Below are 24,391 nucleotides of genomic sequence, written 5' to 3'. Positions count from 1 at the left end.
TGAAAACACACTCCACACTCTTGTTTGCTAAAAACGCAGTCATAAGTGACGACCAACCAGTAGTCTGCAGGTTTCCACATCACCTTTTGGGCTCGCCTCGGCTCGCTTGGAACCTCGACTGAGGTAGTACTTAAAAAAGTACCTGGTAGCAGGTCCCAGGGACTTTTTTTCGTAATGGAAAACCAAAAAAAGCGAGTAGACCCGAGGCGAGTCGAGTAGATACCACGCAGTGGAAAACCGCCACTAGAATGACTACTAGTAAACGTGGTGGGCAGCAATTAAATCAATATTTTATACTTCATACATACTACAAATAAGACAAATTTGTGAGTGGAAAAAACGACACTGTGAATTCAGCTGCATTAAAACACAGTATAGGTCACCACAGAGAGCAGAAGCCTTTTGTTCTGAGTTCATTATCTATAGTGGTTGAGGTTAGAACCTTTTTTTTCAAATCCGGAGCCTGTTTTCCGATGTTTTTGTGTGTAAGAGAGTGATAGGAACAACAATCTGTGAAAGCGAGAACGCTGTAGCCGGCAGCCACAGACAGGGCTGCGATGTAACCCTATGGGTCAAATGTGCATAGTCAGTTTGATCCACCAAAATTGATTTTTTTGCTACTGACAGGGTCAGAATGTTGTTCTTAGCGTCTGACAACTTGATGATAAGGATCCCTACAGAGATAGGCCTTTTTAAAACCTATTTGAGACCTTTCTGTTTAACCAAAAACAGCTCTGAGGTCACGCTAAACCCACCAGACTCAATTATAAAAGCAATACTTAGCGTGCAGGCCTGTAACAAATATTAAATAATCGTCTAACCTAGGGCTGGGAAATATAAATAAAATCATTTATATTCTTGACCAAATACCTCGATGTTGATATTGCGATGATATTGTACGGTTGACTATTGGTGCTTTAACAAAATGTTATTTACACAAATAACTGGTAAGTTCAGAACATTACATCACTTTCCTGTAATGCACCCTGTAAAACCAGGTAAAGACAACACTTATCATATTACGATATATCCAAAATCTAAGATGATTTAGAGTCTCATATCGCGATATCGATACAACATCAATATATTGCCCAGCCCTAGTCTAACCGTAATAATTTTACATAACCGCGGTTATTTTGTAGAACCGCATTTAAAGGATTAGAGCATTTTTTAAATGAGATTGGTCAAACTATTGTTTGAATCCATCAAAGGTGTTTGTAATACCGGCTTAGCATCACCAAACAGTAACGTTATCTAAAGAGGTTGACCGATTAATCGGCCAATTTTTGGCATGTTTTACATAATCGACATCGGACGATATCTTAGTGTATCAAGACGATTATCTTCATGCAGGCAGCCTAGTGTTGTTGTGTGTAATGTGTGTTTGACGTAGAGTCTGAGACTCAGACTCGAGTCAGTGTCTTTGGAGGAGCTAAGTTCCTTGGAGAAAACGGTAAGAATTAAATTATTTTAAGTCCTATATATTTAATTAGTTAACTATATGACAAGTGACTGCCAACTTCGGGCGTCTGACAGAGCAATAACCAAACCCAACCCTAGCCCGACATGCATTAAGATAATTAAATCAGAGCCCGACAAGGTTAAAATTTCTTTTCTTTTTTTCTCATAGCCTACTAATGACACTTGTACGTTTGTTTGTGTTGAAAGCCGTTTTTTATTAAGCAACTGTAGGAAGGCATTCGGAGATGTCAATAGATGAGAGCACAGTATGCATGTGTTTTGTTGTGGTGGACGTGATTGACAGATGGTTCATCCAATCACCTGTCAAGTATTTTTTGATGATGGCTTCTCAGATGGTTCTGTGTTAACAAATCATCTGGTGCGTCAGGGGACTGTGCGCGACCTGAGCTTCACAATGCCTCATAATCTGTGTGAACTGAACAGCACAACAAAAATACTGAGAACCAACATTTCTGTGCTAGTGGGGAAGCTTAGGTGGCCAGTTGTTTGCACATAATTGTGAAGAACTCTGCTATGAAACACTACTGGTCACCCAACACACACACACACACACACACACACACACACACACACACACACACACACACACACACACACACACACACACACACACACACACACACACACACACACACACACACACACACACACACACACACACACACACTTCTCTCTGTCACATCCTGGCCTAATTTCAACAGGCACAGATGGCCGTGTGTACATATGTATCTGTATAATTCCATTGAATTATGTGGTCTCAACAAAATGTTCTTCTTCCATTGTGTGACAATGATGTATGAATGTATTTTGAAAATATATTTTTAGTTTTTGGCAACTTACATATGCATGAAATGTAAATATTTGAACTTAAACAAATAAAAAAGCAATGACATGAACTTTTTTTTTTCAACCTCCTACAGTAATACTTCAGTGTGGATCTCAAAACCACCTGGACACAAAGAATGTAACAAAAGAGAAATAAATTATAAGAAATTAACTAAACTAAGACCACAGCTCAGTCCAAAGCCATAGCATTGTCAAATAAAAACACGACATAGGTTGGCCTTTAAGTTAAAAATGCTTGTGACATAGGAATGGCTAGGAAATGATGAATAAGGATCCCAAATTGACAACATCGATGATATCTCTATGGTCTACCGACAACCACCATTTATTTCAGATGGAGTAACAGCACCATCTAGTGGCGTAGTTGTGAAAGTGTTATTTTCATAAATTGATGTTAACAATACACACATCATTGAAATGTGTTTTATTTCATGTCAACATCTCTGACATTAATGTATGGATGACCTAACATTTCCTTAAACTAAAAACAGAAGTCCTAGTTACTGACTCTCTCTCTCTCTCTCTCTCTCTCAGCATTTTGAGAGAGAGAGAGAGAGAGAGAGAGAGAGAGAGAGAGAGAGAGAGAGAGAGAGAGAGAGAGAGAGAGAGAGAGAGAGAGAGAGAGAGAGACTGTGCCTTCATTACAGTATGTCAACGCATGAGACGTCAGATTAGAAACCTCACGTAACATGGTGCATGACAGAACGTGTCACAATATTTACAGTATTAAATAGTAGTACTCTCAGTGTCTGTGATGAAGCGTTATATAAATGTAACAAATTAATATTATTTTAAAATATTTATATAAAATTGGATAGCATTTTGTGAGTGGGTTCAGTGTTACCTCGAAACCTTCATTTCTTTATGTGCCAGTTTGCTGCAACTGATAATAAAGTTCTAGGTGGTTTATTCAAAACACCTCTACAGGATAGCTACCTTCTACCTAATCTGTTTTCTATCGAGTCTGCCAATTCAGGTCGCCACAAGAAATACATCATTCTGTATTTGCATCTAAATGACGGTTTCATTGTGATTACGGCAAAGCCGGTAAAAGGCAGTTTACACAGATATTGAAGTGTAAACCACTATGTTGAACTGACAGAAGGACATGGCCACACCTAAAGCCTCGGACAATAACTAAAATGATTTTAAATTAAATGTCTGACCTACCTCAAGTCTCTACCTCTAAAACATTGAATTTGTCTAGAAAATTCTTTTCACGAAGATGACGCACGGTGATGCACATTACGAAAGCTCTGCGTGGGGTCTCCGCACAACCATAAATCACGCTTAATATGTCAATATGGACAAGTGAGTGACCACGCTCATCTATAGTGCTTTTACTACACGTGTAAAATAGCAGCTTCGCTACTGCCGATTTCACAATATCAACCTTTTCTGTACAGTTGGACCACTCATGCCGGGAAGAATCAGAGGTCAGGAAGTGTGGACGGCACAATGCTGGCCCAAATGACAGTGAAATATTAAAAATCTGTCGTGACTATGGTGTATGATTTCTATTTTTCCCCCAGCGTGTTTCCTTGGATTAGGATGGAACCCAATTCGTGGTTGCAGATGTCCCGGTGGTCCTGCTCCGCACCCTGATGCATCCTGTTGCACCATACTACAGCTCTGCTAGGTCCTGCTACAACCTGCTACGTCCTGTTATGCTCTGCTGTGCCCTGCAACGTCCTGCTATGCTCTGCAGTGCCTAGCTAAGCCCTGCAACATCCTCCTATTCCCTGCTACATCCTGTTCCGTCCTGCTATGCTCTCCTGCGCCCTGCTACACCCTGCTATCCTCTGCAGTGCCTAGTTATGCCCTGCAACATCCTGCTACGCCCTGCTATACTCTGCTGCACCCTGCTACGTCCTGCTATGCTCTACAGCGCCTAGCTTAGCCCATACAACATCCTAGTATTCCCTCCTACATCCTGCTACGTCCTGCTATGCTCTGCTGTGCCCTGCTACCTTCTGCAGTGCCTAGCTACGCCCTGCAAGCTCCTGCTGCATCTTGCTACATCCTACTAGGCCCTGCTATACTCTGCTGTGCCCTGCTACACCCTGCTACCCTCTGGAATGCCTATCTACGTCCTGCAGGGCCCTGCTACGTCCTGCTTTGTCATGCTATGCTCTGCCCTGCTACACCCCGCTACCCTCTGCAGTGCCTAGCTACGCCCTGGAACTTCCTGCTCATCTTGCAACGTCCTGCTACGCTCTGCTATACTCTGCTATACTCTGCTGTGCTCAGCTATGCCCTGCTACATCCTGCAGTGCCTAGCTACGCCCTGCCACATCCTGTTACGTCCTGCTATGTCCACCTATGCTCTGCTGTATCCTGCTACGTCCTGTAACACCCTGCTGTGTCCTTATGCAATGAACTACTACAACTACTATTTCTAATCATAGTTTGATTATCTATATTGTGACTATTATTGTGTTCATCACACCCCCAACCAGCACCGTCAGACACCGCCTACTGAGAGCCTTGGTCTTCCCAAGTTTTTCCTCCACTGTGGGCATTACAAGGCACAGCAGGACGTAGCTGGGCACCGCAGAGTGTAGCAGATAAACATGGCATTGCAGAACGTGTAGCGGGACCATGGTGACAGCTACTACCATGATTTTGGAGCCTCTCTGATCCGAGGGAACATGCTGGGAAAAAAAGAACATAAGGACTCCGAGGAGTGACTCCCCAGAGCTAGGTTATTAACAAGCATTTCTGGGACATGGATGCACATAAATGGAAAGATAGAAAGATAGCGGAGAGAGGAGCTCAGTGTGTCAAAGGAAGTCCCCAGCTATCTAAAACTATTACAGCATAACTAAGAGAGACAGGGTAAAGAGAGGAGCCTGGTCGGGCTAGAACTCTCCCCGACCGGATCGGCTGTATGCCAAGTCTCCCTCTAGTTTTCTTATATTCTTTATTATATGATAGATATATCTGACAACTATGACGAGAAGCAGGTGGGCCGGGTTAGGCGGACGCTGCGACTCCTCACTCCCTTACAATATTCAATTCTATGCCCTAACTATAAGCTTTATCAATGCATAACCAAGAGAGACAGGGTAAAGAGAGGGGCCTGGTCAGGCTAGAACTCTCCCTAACCGGATCGGGCTGTATGCCAAGTCTCCCTTTAGTTTTATTATATTCTTGATTATGTGATAGATAGATCTGACAACTATGACGAGAAGCAGGTGGGCAGGGTTAGGCGGACGCTGCAACTCCTCACTCCCTAACAATATTCAATTCTATGCCCTAACTAAAAGCTTTAATCAAAAAGGAAAGTCTTAAGCCTACTCTTAAATGTGGAGACGGTGTCTGCCTCCTGAACCCAGACTGGGACCTGGTTCCACAGGATAGGAGCCTGATAGCTGAACGTTCTGGCTCCCGTTCTACTTTTAGAGACTCTAGGAACCACCGGTAACCCTGCATTCTGGGAGCGTAGTGCTCTTGTAGGGTTATAAGGTACTATGAGCTCTTTAAGATAAGATGGTGCCTGACCATGAAGAGCTTTGTAGGTGGTGTGAGAAGAAGATTGTAAATTATATTCTGGATTTTACAGGAAGCCAATGCAGAGAAGCTAAAACAGGAGAGATGTGATCGCTTTTCCTGGTTCCTGTCAGAACACGTGCTGCAGCATTCTGGATCAGCTGAAGAGTCTTTATGGACTTTTTCGAGCAGCCTGATAACAAAGAATTGCAGTAATCCAGCCTAGAAGTGACAAATGCATGGACTAGTTTTTCTGCATCATTTTTAGACAGGATATTCCAGATTTTTGCAATATTACGTAGGTGAAAAAAGGCAATCATTTAAATTTGCTTTATGTGGGAATTAAAGGACGTGTCCTGATCAAAGACAACTCCAAGATTCCTCACAGTGGTGCTGGAGGCCAGGGGGATGCCATTCAGAGAAACTATCTCTTTGGATAATGCGTCACGGAGTTGCTTGGGTCCCAGAGCCATAGCGTCAGTTTTATCTGAGTTTAACGTTAGAAAATGACACGTCATCCAGGTTTTAATCTCCTGAAGGCACATTTTGAAGTATCAACAACTACTTCATAGGATGCCTTACGTGTCCATAGTGCCCAAAGGATAACTCATAATGATTTTGGTGATCCGTTGACTTTCCTTCTAGCAACATCATTGGGTCTCAATTTCAAAATGTGTTCAATACTTATGCAATACTGGTTCATGACCAAACATCTCCAAAACTAATGACAATTGCATCTGCCTCAGCTGTACTTTCTGTTAGTGTTAATTAGCTCATTTTAAGTAAGATGCTAAACATGGGAAACGTAATGTCTATTGTACACATGAACCATGACAAAACAAAACAAATTGGCAGAATCAAACAGATTATTTCCAAACAGAGTAGTCTCCTTCCCTGAGGGGCGCTTTGATTGTCCATGACAAAGCGTTATAAGAATGTGACTAATTAATCTAATATTATGTTTTAAGACACCGTAAAGGTGAAACTCAAAAAATGTGCATATGGTGCAAAAGATCATTAATTTCAGTAATTCATCTTAAAAGGTGAAACTAATATATTATATAGACTCATTACATGCAAAGTGAGATGTTTCAAGCCTTTGATATTTGAAAGCTACAGCTTATGAAAACTCCAAATTCAAAATCTCAGAAAATTAGCATATGGTGCAAAAGTTCAGTAATTCACAATCATGGGGAAGTCTGCTGACCTGACAGTTGTGCAGAAAACCTTCATTGACACCCTCCACAAGGAGGGAAACCCTCAAAAGGTAATTGCAAAGGAAGCTGGATGTTCTCAAAGTGGCGTATCAAGGCACATTAATAGAAAGTGAAATGGAAGGGAAAAGTGTGGAAGAAGAAGGTGCACAAGCAGCAGGGATAACCGTAGCCTGGAGCGGATTGTCAGGAAAAGGGCATTCACATGTGTGGGGGAGCTTCACAAGGAGTGGACTGAGGCTGGAGTTACTGCATCAAGAGCCACCGCACACAGACGGGTCCTGGACATGGGCTTCAAATGTCGTATTCCTCTTGTCAAGCCGCTCCTGAACAACAAATAACGTCAGAAGCGTCTTACCTGGGCTAAAGAAAAAAAGAACTGGTCTGTTTCTCAGGCGTCCAAAGTCCTCTTTTCTGATGAGAGCAAATATTGCATCTCATTTGGAAACCAAGATCCCAGAGTCTGGAGGAAGAATGGAGAGGCACACAATCCAAGATGCTTGAAGTCCAGTGGGAAGTTTCCACAGTCTGTGTTGGTTTGGGGAGCCATGTCATCTGCTGGTGTTGGTCCACTGGGCTTTATTAAGTCCAGAGTCAGAGCAGCTGTCTACCAGGACATTTTAGAGTACTTCATGCTTCCTTCAGCAGCTTAACGGAGATGCTGACTTCATTTTTCAGCAGGACTTGGCACCTGCCCACACGGCCAAAAGAACCAAAACCTGGTTCAATGGCCATGGGATTACTGTGCTTGATTGGTCGGCAAACTCTACTAACCCTAACCCCATAGAGAATCTAGGGGGCATTGCCAAGAGAAAGATGAAAGACATGAGACCAAACAATGCAGAAGAACTGAAGCCCGCTATTGTAGCATCCTGGTCTTCCATAACACCTCAGCAGGGCCACAGGCTGATAGCATCCATGCCACCCCACATTGAGGCAGTAATTAATGCAAAAGGGGCCCAAACAAAGTACTGAGTACATATGCATGATTAAACTTTTCAGAGGGCTGACATTTCTGTATTTAAAATCATTTTTTTATTGATTTCATGTAATATGCTAATTGTCTGAGATGTTGAATTTTGGGTTTTTATAAGTTGTACGCCATAATCATCACAATTATATCAAACAAAGGCTGGAAATAGCTCACTTTGCATGTAATGAGTCTATATAATATATTATTTTCACCTTTTAAGTTGAATTACTGAAATGAATGAACTTTTGCACCATATGCTAATTCTTTTAGTTTCACCTGTATAACTGGCATTATATGGACTGTAGCTTCGAAGTTACCTTGGAATTTTCATTACATCCCCCCTTTCCATGTTTGTTTTGTTCCTACGATATGGAAAAAGTAGTTGCCAGTTTGGTGGCACTGATAATGAAGTTCAAGGTAGTTCATTCAAAACAGCTCTGCAGGTAATTTGGCCCCCGGCATATACACATGACCCGCGTTGACAAGGGGAGATCATACTTGAGATTGGGGATTCAAGTTTGCATGCACATCTAACACATCATACCTTTTCATTTTCCCAAGATAGTTACCACGTCAATCATCAAACCACTTTGTTCAAGATGAAAAGCATTTACTTTTTTAACCATGCATATCAGCCCTATTTACTATGAATCAGGGTTTACATTACACACAATGAACGCTGTATGATCCCTCCACTGCTTCAAATTTTAAATATTTTTACTAAATTACATAAATTACTAAAGTAAGATAGATAAATCACACACAATTACTTATAATACATTTTATTTATGAAGTACTTCTCAGGGTACTCATGGACAATTTACATAGTTCCAATTATTATAGAAAATAGCACACTATAAAACATTAAAAGCTTTTCTGAAAATACAAAAAAACTGTTGATCATGTAGCTATGTAATTATCCTACTTTAAACCAGTGTTTTTTTGTTTGTTTTTTTAAGTCTGCCACTGTAAGACTTCCCTCAGGCAAAGAGCTGGGGCACCCAACGGTTCCCGATCTAATTTTCCTAGTCTGTTCTATCATTGCAGTGGTAGTTTTAATTCCAATTAGGTTCTTATGGAAAGCCCCTCTTTTGTTAACCTTTGATTTAACTGATCTGAGTCGGGGGACCGACACCGCGGTTATTAAATTATGAGTGGGTGACTGCTCCAGTGGAAAATGATGATTATTTCAGACTTGGGGTCCCTTTTTCAGACCTTTTTCTTAGTTTTCACTAACACCACCTTACTACCACTAGCTTCACACTACTTTAAAAAAGAATTCATGGACAATAACCCTCATTTATATAGAATTATACCTAATATTTGAGTTAAAAAAAAGCAGAAAGTAAGGATTATTTTTGATTAATGGTTAAATGAGGAACGTACAGATGAGTTTAGTCAGGAATGAAAGTGATCAATTGTATTTGCAAAGAGATTTGAATGGAATCCAATCCATTTATTGTGGTAATTTGGTTAAAATGAAACCCGTATTTCAGATACAGACATTTCAGGTCAAATTTGACCCGGGGACAACAGGAGGGTTTAACAAATGTTTATGCCTACGCCCTGTTGATGCAGACTCTAAGCGAAGCAAGTTTAGTTTAATGCACAACACTCTTCAATACACTTAGCCTCCAGATTTAAACAGTAAAGCAAAGTTCAGTAAGTTTTTGCTGGAGCAGAAAAACAGCGTCCGTGAGATTGGAGCACCGAAAATGAAAAAAACACCTTTATTGTAAACGTCAGCACGTCCAGTATCTGCACTCGGTCCTCCCGCGAGGCTGGTGGAAACCAGACAAATCGCTGAAGTGACTAAAGTTCAAACCCTCACTGTTGCAAAAGCTGCATTTTATACCAAAAAGGTTGCAAAAAAAAATTATTTTCACAGTTTATTACATGTCATTTTCATTCAATTCCAGCTGTTGACAGATTTATTTAATTCAACTTTTGTCAATGAAGACGTGTCTTCCCATGCTGGCAGTGATAAACCACTTAACACAGACAGACACGCTGGAACAAGGTGGCAAGATATCATATAAATGAAGCTTGATCCACATCCAGAGATTTCTGTCTGCATCAAGCTCTTTCTGTCTGCCAAAGATGTGTCGGTGGGTGTCTTGTGCAGCCTTTAGCTGTGCAGATTTGGGCAGTTGATACATAACATTTGTCAAAAGATATATTATCTGGAACTCTAAGTCACTGCTGATGAACGTTTATGGAAATCTTGTCCAATAAAACACAGGTGCATGTAGCACCTGGGCTGCTTATTTACATACACAACAACGATACTTTAGAGGCAATTTGGTCGGTGCGTAAAAAGTACTGAATAAGGTACCCAGTCCTACAACCACCCACACAGAATTCAGTAAAGGCACAAAATGCAAAATATGAAGTGAGTATCTGTTTGTTAACACACAGTGCTTAAGGTTGGCTCCTTAGACGGGCACCAACTCCAGCACACTTCCCTATCACTACGCTGGCTCCATCCAAGCCCGGTCCGATAGCACGAGAGAGCTCCAATACACTGAGCAGTCCCAGAGGGTACATCGTAGTTTCCCAAAAGGCCCGTTTCCACTCTTACACTTTCACCATTTCACATAAACAATAAGCTTTTTATTGTTTTCTCGTCAATGATGATTCCGATGAAATCACTCTCTTTAATCTTGTCACCCAACTGCTTAAAAGGTCCCATGGCATGAAATCGTCACTTCATTCATTTTTTAACATTAATATGAGTTCCCCCAGCCAGCCTATGGTTCCCCTAGTGGCTGGAAATGGCAATAGGTGTAAACCGAGGCCTGGGTATTCTGCTCTGCCTTCGAGAAAATGAAAGCTCAGAATGGGCCTATCTGGAATTTTGTCCCTTCATAATGTGGTGTACGGATCACATTCCCACCATGTTAATCTTTTCATGATATCTATATGTAACATTTGGTCGCATATGGTCTAAATAGTTGTTTGATTGTAGTATTGGAAATCTGCAAGGCTGCAATTCCTCTGGCTGGCCACTGTTCGTTGCCATTTTCTCGACTTGTCTTGCCCGCCAGGTATCCATGGTGATCACGTGACTGCAAAGTATGAATTAGATAGTTGCGTCACGTTCAACCGATTCATTTGCATAAATATGGAGATCGGACAGCTTTTTGACACTCAGCATTTTTTCAAATGCAGCACCGCCTGCCCGGGATGCTTTGCGGGTGCGTTAAAGTCACTTAACGTCACCCACAGGAATAAAGTGCAGCACAGCGTGTCAGAAGTGTTGCACGGACCGCAGATCCACGGGACTACGCAGGCTTCCCATGTGAAAAGCCCTTTAGTCCCACAATGGGGAATGTCTCACTGTTGCAGCTGCGAGGGATAGGGATTGCTATATGATTTTGCTTCCTTTATACAACAACTTTTAACAAGTGCAAGGTAAATATCAGGGGCTAAGCGGCTTTTCAAATCCAACATATAGTATTGGACAGTTAAATAAAAATTTAAAAAAATCTTAAATAATAGCACACACGGTTATTGGAGTTAGAGAAAATGACGTCCCAACTGGTGCATACTTGTGTGTATTGCTCTTGTGCAAAGACATTCTTTTTTTTTATAAGATTCGATTAGATTCAACTTTATTTTCATTGTACAGAGTGCAAAAATGCAGAAAAGTGCAATGTGATATACAAAGTATAGACAAGTGGTCCATAGGCAGGACAAGAAATATATTGCAGTGTTGTAAGAGCACAATAAATATGGCTATGTAACATGTAAAACAATGGAAAACATGGAATTCAACTCCAGAGAGATTCAGCCGCAAATCAAGTTCTATCTCAGTTACCTTAGAAGAACAAGTACGGTGTGAGCTTAAGGACAGCAAGGCAACGCTCACCCAATGTGAATCTGAGGGAAGAGTTCACCTGATCATCCAACAGGACTTGCTGGCCAGTCTCCTTGATCAGCTCCAACAACAGAGAGAGGGCAGCAGTTGGGGCCTAGACAAAGAGCTGATGCAGAGGGAGATGTGTGACTTGAAAGTTCAGCTTGCTGAACGTGTCCCCTCCCCACCCAGGGAAACAGAGCATCTGAAATCCCAGCTGGGAAAAATCAGCAACAGGCTGCGAAAAGCCCAGAAAGATCTTGACCCGCAGTACTTCATTACTGAAGACCTGAAAGTCGAATTGGAGCAGGTGAAGGGAGAGAAGGAGGCCCTTCAAAATGATGTGAAGACTTAGAAGATCGAGCTTTATAAAGAGAGACAGATGCTTGCGGTAGGTAAGACCACCAACGTGACTTTGGAGAGTTATCTGGAGATCTCTCCGAGCACAGGAGGGGGCAAAGGAGGTATTGGAAAGATCTCTGGCTTCCCACAGAGCCCAGCTTGAGATGCAGGACAAAACCAACAAGAACCTTATGGCTGCTCTTGAGAAAAAGTGTAAACATCAGCTGGAGAGTCATCTCAACGAGTGGAAGGAGGACAAGGCATCCCTCCTTCAGGTCACAGAAAGCCTGAAGCTGACTCAACAGGTAAAAGAGCAGGAGTGGGAGAGGACTGAGAGCATCTTGAGGTCCCAGCTGGTAGATCTTCAGAGTCAGATAATGCAAAAGCCAAAGAAGAAGAAGTGGTACGAAAAGCTTCTGCCTGGCTGAGAAAAAGAAAATGCATTTGTACTGGTATAGTATCTGTCTATGTGTGGGTGGGTATGTCTGTTTGTCTGTGGGTTTGAGGGCGGATCTGTCTGTCTGTGTGAGCCTGTCTGTCGGTCTGTCTGTCTGTCTGTGTGGGTGGCTCTGTCTTTCTGCCTGTCTGTGTGCGGGTGGTCTGTCTGTCCGTTGGGTGGGTGGGTCTATCTGTGTGGGTCTGTCTTGTTGTCTGTCTGTCTGTCTGTCTGTGTGCAGGTCTGTCTGTCTGTGTGTGGGTGGGTCTGTCTGTGTGCAGGTCTGTCTGTCTGTGTGTGGGTGGGTCTGTCTGTGTGTGGGTGGGTCTGTCTGTGTGCGGGTGGTCTGTCTGTCCGTTGGGTGGGTGGGTCTGTCTGTGGGTCTATCTGTGTGGGTCTGTCTTGTTGTCTGTCTGTCGGTCTGTCTGTCTGTCTGTCTGTCTGTGTGCAGGTCTGTCTGTCTGTGTGTGGGTGGGTCTGTCTGTCTGTCTGTCTGTCTGTGTCTGTCTGTCTGTGTGCGTGTGTGTGTGTGGGTCTGTCTGTGTTTGGGGGACAACCACTCATTTGCATCCTAAACCCCCAAAATATAAAGTGGCTCAAATTATTTTATATGTTATAATATACTAAATATTAGTGCCCGCCCAATAGATCAGCGGGTCAATATTAGCGGCTGATATTAGACATTTCTGGATCTATCAGAATCAACATTTTTAAAGGCCACTAAAAAAAATAAAACTTTCTATTTTTATATATTAATTCCTCAGAATCATTTAGAAGGACAAATAAATAATCTGATAAATTAATATTTAAAAAATAAAAACGGACGGTCAACCATGTTATGTGCGTTGTCGCTAGCATAGTTTGTCCACCAGAGGACTCTCTACAACGGCGCTGTTGGCAACACAGATTTTTTTTTTTAATGGGTTTCTGTTCAAAGGACTTTAAGTGTCATATCTTAAATTTGTGTTTTGATACTTTTTTTTTTATCAAAACATTTTGATGTTCCTCTGTTCTGTTATAATAACAAATTATTATCATATTATTTTAGTAAGAACTTTTGTTTGTCACTACACAAATGACCCCTTTTTAATTACGCCTAGTCATTTTTTCAATAGTTAATAATACAAAGATATTGATCAGTGCAGCTTAAAGGATTTATTTTATTTGAGAAACACATTGGCGAAAGTGACTAACAGACTACATCTGTATCTCTATCTCAACAGGACGACAATGGTGCAATAAAATGGGCATAAACACAAATAAGTTGTCTTTGAATCCTAAATCACAATAACCCATAAATCTACATTTCTATGAAAGTACCACGTACATGAGAAATGAAAGGTTTTAATCAATCTCATCCCTTCAGACACAAATTAACCTCAAAGGTACATTTCATATAGGACATGAGCTCTGGGATTCAGACTAAAGTCAAATTAAAAAGCAAACCAAAAGAGAAATGTCTTATATCTACAGTATTAAAGCCTTTTATTTGAACCAGACAGTTAGAAGACACATGCTGATAGATAAATGCCAAAATACATCACAGTATATTAGTTTTTTCCCCAGTTTGATTTCACTAATGTCCCAGTGTGTTGTTTGTAACGATTTGTGAATGTTATGTTTACATTTGTTTCAGATTTTTAAAATTTGATCACAAAAAAAAAAACCTGCGCATTAGACATCGCCTCTGTGAAGCTATGCAGTGGCCAACAGATGAAGACATTTTGTTAAACAAATCAGATGCTGCTTCACCTAACCAAATGTTCATCCTTACTTTCACATCATTTGCAGAAGAGTCTGATGTCGCCTCAATTGCCAGATTACAAGTGGACGGTGGGCTGGGCAATATGGAAAAAATCAAATATCACAATATATGTTTGACTAAATACCTTGATATCAATACCGCAACGATATTGTAGTCTTGACACTTGGTTCTTTCACAATATATTTACACAATAAGATTTTTGATAAATAATAATCAGTAATGTGGCTATAATGACTAAGTAGGTAAAGGCAAATAATAGAACAGTTGCAACAGTCTGGTAAGATCAGAAAATAACATCACTTTACTGTAACGCAGCCTTTAAAACCAGGAAAAGACACCATTTATGGCAAATTGTGATGTCCAAAATCTAAGACGATATCTAGTCTCATATCTCGATTTAATATCAATAAATTAGGCAGCTCTTGTTGACATAGGGCTGCACGATTATGGCCAAAATGATAATCACGATTATTTTGATCAATATTGTAATCACGATTAATTACCATGATTATTTGTTGATTTTAACCAAAACTAATTGTAGTGTCACATAGGCTATTTATAACTGCTTTCACATCCATATTATGCTACATTCTTCTTATGTTGAAGTTGTATAGACATACAGCTACAACACATGTAAATGAATATTAGCTATCTGAAATAAATAGCATTGAATTTTCTTTTTTTTTTATGTACCTCTGAGGAAGCTCCTTAACTTGTTTTCAACAATAACTGATTAAAAGAGCTAGGGAGAGAGGGGGAGTGCGATGGACGTACTCACAGAGTGACGGCTGACTCATTGTAACTATACAAATACAGGTTTGCGTCTCCTACTTCACAATATGCAACTGTGTTAATAACATTTAAAACTGTGGGCAAATTTCAGAAGTGTGGACCGGCGCCGCCTTGTGCGGTGGCTGCGCGGAGAGTAAGAGGAGAGAGAGTAGAGGAGAGATCCAACACAGGCACGGCTTTACAGAAGAAATGGGTCATGTAACGCAAAATTAAACCATATCATTATAAACAATATTGTAGCAGATGAAAGGTGCATTAGGTGCGCAGGTGCAAACTAGAGGAAAATTATTACTCATACCCTAGAGCCCTGTGAGCTAACAGACACAAACTAGCACTGGTCACTGCTGTTGTCTGAAAAACAACACAGACGGGACAAAATGTTGCGTTTACTAGTAGGCTGGTAAACCTTGAGACTGCTATCTGCTGAATTTTTCTCTCTAACTTGACAGTAGTATATCTGAGCCCATTTTCTAACAACCAACGCTCATTAGGCCTAGCTCATTACCATCACAGAAACATAAAAAACACGTGATAACATGACATAATCAATAAGATCTAGCCCTACAGATAACCAAAGAAATCAAGGAACTGAAGTTAGGAACTGATGTAATGAAGCACAATATTTTGCACAGCACATGCAAACGAGACATGTGCACGCTCACGATCATTAGGCTCAATGCTGTCATATAATCTCTCTCTTTCCTGTTATTAATCATTGAAAACTGGTGATTGCTAAAACTAATAGCCTTGGTCACGGTTGCTAGCTGGTACAAGCATACAGTCACCTGCATTGAGGAAAAAAACGAAATTGACACTCAAGCAGACCCCATACAACATTAGGAAGTAAGACCATTGGTCCATCCCTGCAACTGCCACAAAGTCCACTCAAATAATAATGTTGCATACAAATAAATACAAGTACACATAATGCCTCCATTCCTGACTGTAGAGGTATAGAGTCCCATTTCCCTCAACCTGTTCAAATAAACTAAGCAGACATAATCTATTCAAGGATAGGGTGAGAGAATCATGAAAGCGGCATGAATTTAGAACATCAACTTAGTAAGTGTCAACAGACAACATCCAGTATTTCCAATGAGTCCATTCCATAGTGTAAAAATACAGGTATATAGAATTCGGGTAACACCAGAATTTTCACTTTGGGCAGGTGCTTGCAGAAATAGCCTAAACTCAAACTAGAAAGAAAGGCTTAAAACAAACAGACCAAAGCTGGAACTACTCACTAAAATAAAGAAAAGTGTCTACATTTTCTGTACTACATTTTAAATGAATTATCCAAGATATGCACATGCAAATGGTATGCCCATTTTTCAACAACTAAGATAGGTCAGCTATTAAAAGAATGACAGTGTTAATACAACCATACAACAATAACAAACAAGCTGAGGTGTTGATGTAATGTCCTCAAGGCATATTTTCACTTGTTTCCTCAAGTATGCCTACAGGCATGAATACGGGACGTGTGTATGTTTGTTTGTGTGTGTGTGTGTGTGTGTGTGTGTGTGTGTGTGTGTGTGTGTGTGTGTGTGTGTGTGTGTGTGTGTGTGTGTGTGTGTGTGTGTGAGAGTGTGTGTGAGAGAGAGAGAGAGAGAGAGAGAGAGAGAGAGAGAGAGGCATTTGGCTGGAGCTGCAGTCAGTTAAACACTAACTAGTTAGTTAACTTGCCAAGCTAATGTCATTCAGTATGGCCTTGGAAGCTAGCTTGGTAGCTGCTACAACATATTAACCAATGCAGTATGCTAGAGAATGTTAGCCTGAGCAATCCCACGTACTACTTCATTGACACCAAGACCTTTATCGACCACATCACAACACCAGGTTCCAAAAGGTGACTCATCCAACCATGGTATATCGGAATGTCAATAGCATTAATTTTCTAATTTCTGCTAAACAACTAGCCGAAATGGTTAGCACCGTTAGCTGGAATCAGCTGCATAATGACAACAAGATGTGGAGTCCACAGCCACACCCACAACTGATGTTTACATTTTGACAGGTCACCAGACGTCCATCAACACGGAACTATGAAAATCACACACAAACGCAGTTTTAATGTAGCTGCATTCAACTGACTAAAACAGTGGTCGATGTTGGCCTGTTAGCTAACAAGCCAGCTAGGCTCACACTTCATTTCAACACTATAGCCTGTTGGCTAAATAGCTATGTTAGCCTGCCGGTAGCTTGGGCAGCTAAGCTAGCACCTAAACAAAAGGTCTGATAACGTAGCTAGAAGATGCAACAACACACACGTACATTGTGATTGGTAAGGACTTTTTTAAAAGCCTCATATTCTTACCGAAGAGTGGGACCAACACAAGCCGTGTCGGTGCTCTCAATTTCCTGTAAAATCCGTTCGTGCTCCGTTATACACTCCAGGGTTTCATTATCCGCCATGATTGTTATGTGTCTATTATGGCTAACACTGCAGCTACAGCGGAGTACGTTATAGGCGAAGTACAGGTCCGTTTGAGGTCTGGCCTGTGGGGGACGCACTACAGCTTTTTTCCACAATATTTTATCTTTTACTATTAGTTCTATTACTACTATTAGTTATGTAAGGTGTCACTGAGTAACAAGAAAGGCGCCCATCAATAAAATGTATATAGTTCATATATCGTACATTTATTACATTACAGTAAAATTTGTCACGTGCACAGAATTGCACATCCACAAACCAGTAGGCCCATAAAATACTGTGGCCAGCATGGAAAACCATTTTGATTCTTGGCTGTTTTATTTATATCAATTATAAATGATATATTTTAATTAAATGGTAAGAAAATAATGTCTATTAAAGCAAAAATAAATCACATTCCGTTTTATTGATAGAGATTTCATAGGCTACTTAATGTTAAATTATTGTAATAAGGTTTTTTGTCTAGCTGCACAATGGCTCCATCAAACACAACCACTAAATTGATTAAATCTTGATCAAGTTGATTTTTTTGTAATTAAGCATTAGCGGCTGCTTATTATGATTGATATGATTGATGATTGTTGATTGTACATTGAGTGCACATTGCACTCTAAGTTCAATTAGAACTTTGGAATTGTAAGCGAATATAAACTATACGTATGTTTTCTTGTTTGTTTGGCATCTCTTGTGGTGTGTATTCAGATCAATTAGCATTTTAAATATCTCAATTTTCAAGTCTGGATAATGAGTCCATCAATACTCTACATCAATGGTAGCCAGCAGATGAAATTCAAGAAGAAAATCTGTCCTGAATATAGCACAAGTTTACCTTAAGGTGGTTCCTAGAGGCAGGTCCACAGATTCTAGCTCAGCAAAGATATTCCCAAAAACCTTCTCTTCTTCTTTGTTCTCTTCTTCTTCAGTTTGACTGGGAGGGTCAGGTAAAGCAGCATGGACCCTGTCACTAGCCATTTCTCTCTTTCTCTCTAGATTCTAAGTATGAAGACTACATTTCTGCATGTGTGAAAAAAAGAAGGAAACTGTGTGTGCGTGTTTGTCATGAATTCAATGGCACCTGCTATGGTCAGCAGAAAAAGAGGCAGCAACAGGAAAAAGAGATCTTGTGATTCGCTGGACTTTGAAGCCCACAAAACTAACTTCAGCTGCTCTGTGTGTGCATTTGTCTCATCTACTGTAAACCCTCAAAAACACCATTAAAAAAAAAAACTTTCACTCATGCTCAATGTGCCCTGGATGCACGCCTCGCAAAACTATCCAAATGTGCCGTTGTACCATTATTTCTCAAGATATATTCTTCTGCTATCTCAAGATAGCACATTTTCCCCGTATGGATACACTGTAGAGTCATGTGCCAATGGTATCCAATATGGCGCCCATGATTTGAGTTGGACAAACTTTCTATAGATGGCTCTGGTCAGGAAAACCCTAATGCATTCTGGGAATCAAGATTTTTGGGGCTAATTATAAATAAATAACCGTTCAGTTGTGGATTTATCATTCTAGAATTATTAATATATTGTTATATACAAGATACTTTTTTGGCTTTAAAGTTAGGAAAAATACTCTCCGAAAAAACTTTACCAAGAAAAAAACCATCGAGTGAAAGACCTTTTCCCATCCGGCCAGTTCTGGAATCAAGCCCAGGACCATCTTGAACAGTGCTAACTACTTTGCACAGTGTAATGGAGTTAACACTGCAATACTTCCATCTGAAATGTAGCAAAGTGGAAGTAAAGTAAAAATACAGCAGTTAAGTAAGTAGTTACGTCAATCCTGTGTTGTTAATAGTTACTAGGTTCTGTGTGTTTGTGTTTGTGTGTGTTTTTATAATCAAGGGTTAGTAAGTCCCTCTGGGGTGGACGTTGGGCTTTTTCACTGCGCAAAAAGATATATAACACAATAAAGGAAAGGGAAAAAGCTAAGCCATAATATGAGCACTTTAAGTAAGGCAGCAGGCCTTGACCAACTTACACAACCACTTTCTATTTCCTGCTATTCTTCTCAATGTGGATTGGCCCATTAGGAGTGTGGACATAGTAGTTGACAATACTCTCTTTACAAAAGCCATGACTATGAGTTTCCTTATTACTCCACCAAAAACAAGAAGGGGGTCATACACACACACACACACACACACACAGTGCTTAGGAAATGTGTCAGAGTTGCAGGAACAGACACACAGATGGTTTGATGTTATACAATGGAGAAAAGAGAGGCAGGACTGTATGTAAAGATATCAGATGACAGATATACGGATGGACAATGCATTTCAATGCCTCTTCCCATCTCCCCCCCCCCCCCCCCCCCCCCCCCCCCCCCCCCCACACACACACACACACACACACACACACACACACACACACACACACACACACCCTTGATATTGAGTGTGTCCATGTACAGTATCACCAGGTTACTTTCAATGCCATCAAATACAATAAAAAACTTTTTTTTTAATGTTCCCTTTCTACAATAACTCAATGTCAAAAGTCACATTAAACTTTCTTATCCCGCACATCTCCTTAAAAGAAAAGAAACACAGCTCAATACAATAATCAACAAACACACACACGCACACACACACACACACGCACACACACACACACACACACACACACACACACACACATACATATACACAATACACTAAAACATTAAGCAATTCAAAGCTTGCAGCAATGAAAAGAGAAAAAGAGTGCCGATAGTTGCATTATTATGCAATAATGCAGTTAAAGTAACAAAGAGCAATTCAGTACATGGTAACTACAGTGTGGTCGAGTTAGTTAAAGATTGTGGTTAGAGTTAATACTTCCATGTGGTACACATGGATCCACCACCTTGACCTCCAGACCCTTAATTCCCTGCTCACAATGAAAAGTACACACTGTTTCCTGTGTTGTCACGACACGTAAAACATGTTGAATTGACCCAGATGTAATTCCAGAGAAAGGGAGATTCCTCTGGTCTCCTGATCCTTCCTCTCGGGGCCATAGCTTATTCTACTCTTTCTGGGACTTTGAGGGTTTAGGGACCTGTGGTGAGTTAAATAGTTTTATGCTTAAGAGCTGATTCTTATGGCAAGCCATTTTAACATTTAAAAGCTAGAGTGGACATGTGTTGCAGATATCTTTAATTCAGTTTTGCCTAGTCAAAAAAAACATTTCCGATATCCGCTAATACATTCTTCTTATCCATTATTGTAATTTAAGATATCCACAAAGACAGTTTTCCTAGGACAAATTACATCACATTTGCCATTCATTTGTATGTGGTTTATCATTCCAGATATCTACAATTCAGTTGCAGATATCCACTATGTGAATTACGGATATTCGCAGTTCCCAGTTTGAGATATCTACAATGTGATACTGACTAGTCTCAACTCCAGTTCAAGATATCTTTAATTCAACTCAATTCAAGATATCTATATGGTCCTTTTCAGATATCTTAAATTAGGTTTTGACTAGGCAAAATGACCTTGTAGATATCTGTAACTGGAATTATGACTAGCCAAAATGACGTTGTAGATATCTCAAACTGGAGTTAGGGATATTCGTAATTTAATAGTAGATATCTATTTTCAAGATATAAATATCTTGAACTAAATTTTAAATAGAGATATCTGAAATTTTAGATATCTTTAACTTTCTTTCTGCCTAGTCAAAATGTAATTACAGATATCTTGAATTAGAGTTTTGACTAGGCAAAATGACGTTGCAGATATCTATATGCAAAATGGGCCCGCGTCCCACAGACGGGAGCAAAGCGTGTGGTTCAAATCACCAAAACACATAGCTAGCACCTGTTAATTGTGTAATTAGCACATTAGCACATTGTCGGAGCAGCCAGAGGGCGAAGGCATTTTTAATCGTCTTTTTAATGCTGCAGCCCGTGCAAGACAGGAGCTGGCAGTTAGAAATGAGGATTCATCGTTACTTTCCACAACAAGACAACTCTCGTCGTAATGATATATCTATATATCTTTATCTTTCATTTTGCCTAGTCAAAACTGAATTACAGATATCTGCAATTGTCATTTAAGATGTGTGACGCGTTGAATTACATTTTCAATGACGTCATTGTAGATATCTGTAATTAGTCATAGAGAACTAGTCATAAAGACGTTAATGATATCTACTGTATGTTGTTAATTCCGGATAGTCGAACTTAGCTTTTAATGTTAAAAGGGCTTGCCATTGATTCTTGTTAGACAGATATATATATATATATATATATATATATATATATATATATATATATATATATATATATATATATATATATATATATATATATATATATATATATATATATATATATATATATATATATATATGTAAAGCTGCCCTACAAGCTATTTCCAAGTTTTGGCAGATGTAAGATGAAGTGGGTAAGAGGCCATGCAGTCACAGAATTGGGATTTATACCTGCATACCTGCAATAAATAAACTAGTAACATTACAAAGCAGCAACCTCCAGTGCTGAAAAATAAAATCCAATACGGTAGTGCAAAAAACTGCAGTTTTCAAATGGCCACTGACTCTGAAAAGAAATCAATCCCCATACAGACCCCCGCTTTGGGTGGGTGCCGTCACAGGAGACTGTAGGCTTCATTGGACCCTCCTCAGCTCCATCCACGCACCACTTCTTTGCCCAATTTTGGATTAACCGGAGCCACCAGGACCCAGGTGCTTTCAGCTTCATTTGGGCTCTTCAGAACTGATCTTGTGCGATTTAGGCTGCTCCCTTTGCACCCTGTGTGCAAACAAGCTGTGAAACAAGGTCTGGCTACACCACATATACATTCTGGGATAGGTGAAAAAAAGGCTCTGAGTTGTTGGCATTTCTTTAAACCAATCACAATCGTCTTGGGTGCATAAGGTTCCGGACGCAGCGACAGGGCTCAGGAAGGAAGCTGTTCTGCGGGAACATTTGCACTGAGCAAAAGAAAACAGACACATAAAATATTAAATGAAGTTAAATGTTCACGCAATTCAGTAACGTGTTACCAGTGTATCTCCGTGTGTACTTCGTCCACATCAATCGCACCAATCAGTCCCAATACAGAGAGGAAATCAATCACCGAAAGAGCCAAGCAGGCCTGCCTTGTTGCACAATCCAAATTTTCTTTTAAAGTTACCTTTTTTGGACTGGTAAAACACAGTGAGCCACACGCCGGATGTCAGCCTTTATCCTGGAAATGTACTTCCACTGAAATTATAGAATGGAGATGTTCCGATATTGCCACTGATACTGCCTAAAATGTTGGTATTGGTATCGAGAAGTAGTGGAGTTTATGCACCGATCCAATACCACACAATAAAGCCCTATAGAAAATCTATGTTAAAGTAGTTTATTTATGTTCTTTTCCATTATAACTGACTGTCAAACTGCATAATAAAAGAAAGTTCTGTTGCATTCATTGTTTGAGAGTATAACCTGATCCAGACAGACAACAAAGATAGAAATCATATCAAATCCATACAGGGATAGTAGTATATAGCTGTAAAAACACATTAAAATATATGACACATCACTGGTACCAGATCAGTACTGTGTATCAGCTGATACACAAGTTCAAGTGTCAGAATTGTATCGGGAAATGAGACCTTCTCTATTAAAGAATGATGAAAAAAAATTAATGTGTGTATGTGTAGGCCAATAAAACAAATAAAGGATTGAGTATTTTCCCACACTAATTTGATTTCAGGCAGCATGGAGAGGACTTTGAAACTTTTAGACCTTCATGTTGGAAAATTAAATGGTAATTTTTGTGATTGGTTGTGTCCATGTGACAAACTTTGACAATAATTTACTTTAGCCATGCTGACTCCGTTCAAGTCAACCGTTGCAAATTGTCTACCTTAAAGTGATGTGTAATTCATACCTATGGTAATCACGTGTGCAGGTGTCCCTGTTGAAAGAGGATATATGGATCACAGCAGCGAGGGTATGCTATAAACTGTCCCTCTGTCTATTCTCCTCTCCAAGCGCTTTTCCTTTGCATGCTCTGTCAGCTTCCTGCCAGCTTCCTGCCAGCTTCCTGTGTCTGTCCGGAGCACAGGCTGCTATACAACTGTTGACCTCCATTGTAAGTCACACTCTTAACAAATACCACTGAAGGACATCCTGGAATGGGGACAATCCACTGCTAAAGCCAGGGAGGATATCCAGATGTTTCAGACAAGACCAGTGGCCCAATAGACAATGTTTTATTTCTCAGTTTAATATGTTGGAAATACACAAGTATGCCAACAAAATCAAATAGTTAACTATATTAGCTACAAAGACTGGAAGCAGGGATATTACTTTTAGCATGGTTATAAAACAAAAAAAACTCTAATAACTCAGAAATTGGACTATCGTGTTTAATAAGGCATGGGGATTCTGAAACACATGGGGGTCTGAGGGAGGTAGCGTGTGATTGACTCCTGGTTTGCTTTCTGTTCTCTTAACTCAGTCTTGATATTTGCTATGGTGCCTCACCATAATGTACAGCCAAAAAATTCCAATTTGTACATTCTTGGTTGTATTGTTATTGGTGTTTTTGCATGGTTGAGAAAATGGAAAATGATGTTGCTTGTATGAACAAAATGCGGTCTGTACCCAATGTTAATCTGCAATAAACACTCAAAAAACAACTTTGGGGAAACATGTTGTGTTCTTCGTTAACCACCAGGACATCCAGGAATCGCCTTGTTGAAGTGTTAGCTGTGGTTTCAATCCATAATC

General features: G+C 40.1%; 1 protein-coding gene across 9 annotated transcripts in view; it reads right to left on the bottom strand.

Annotated features, from left to right (window-relative positions):
- Positions 1-18,687, bottom strand: part of exoc6 (exocyst complex component 6) — a 66,153-nt gene extending 47,466 nt beyond the window's left edge. For 6 of the 9 annotated variants that reach the window (XM_034860113.1, XM_034860114.1, XM_034860115.1 and 3 more), the window contains exon 1: positions 18,468-18,687. In XM_034860113.1, the coding sequence (XP_034716004.1) occupies positions 18,468-18,610 (143 nt within the window). In that variant the 5' untranslated portion in view covers positions 18,611-18,687. Of the gene's footprint in view, positions 1-17,518; positions 17,699-18,467 lie in introns of those variants that run through there. The other 3 variants (XM_034860119.1, XM_034860120.1, XM_034860121.1) reach the window with 2 other exon arrangements.
- Between the last annotated feature and the right edge of the window lie 5,704 nt (positions 18,688-24,391).

This window comes from Etheostoma cragini, chromosome 21 (genome assembly GCF_013103735.1).
Source record: "Etheostoma cragini isolate CJK2018 chromosome 21, CSU_Ecrag_1.0, whole genome shotgun sequence".
In the NCBI taxonomy this organism is placed as follows: Eukaryota; Metazoa; Chordata; class Actinopteri; order Perciformes; family Percidae; genus Etheostoma; species Etheostoma cragini.
Note: the sequence above shows the minus strand (reverse complement) of the source record. Positions and strands in the feature narration are given on the sequence as shown.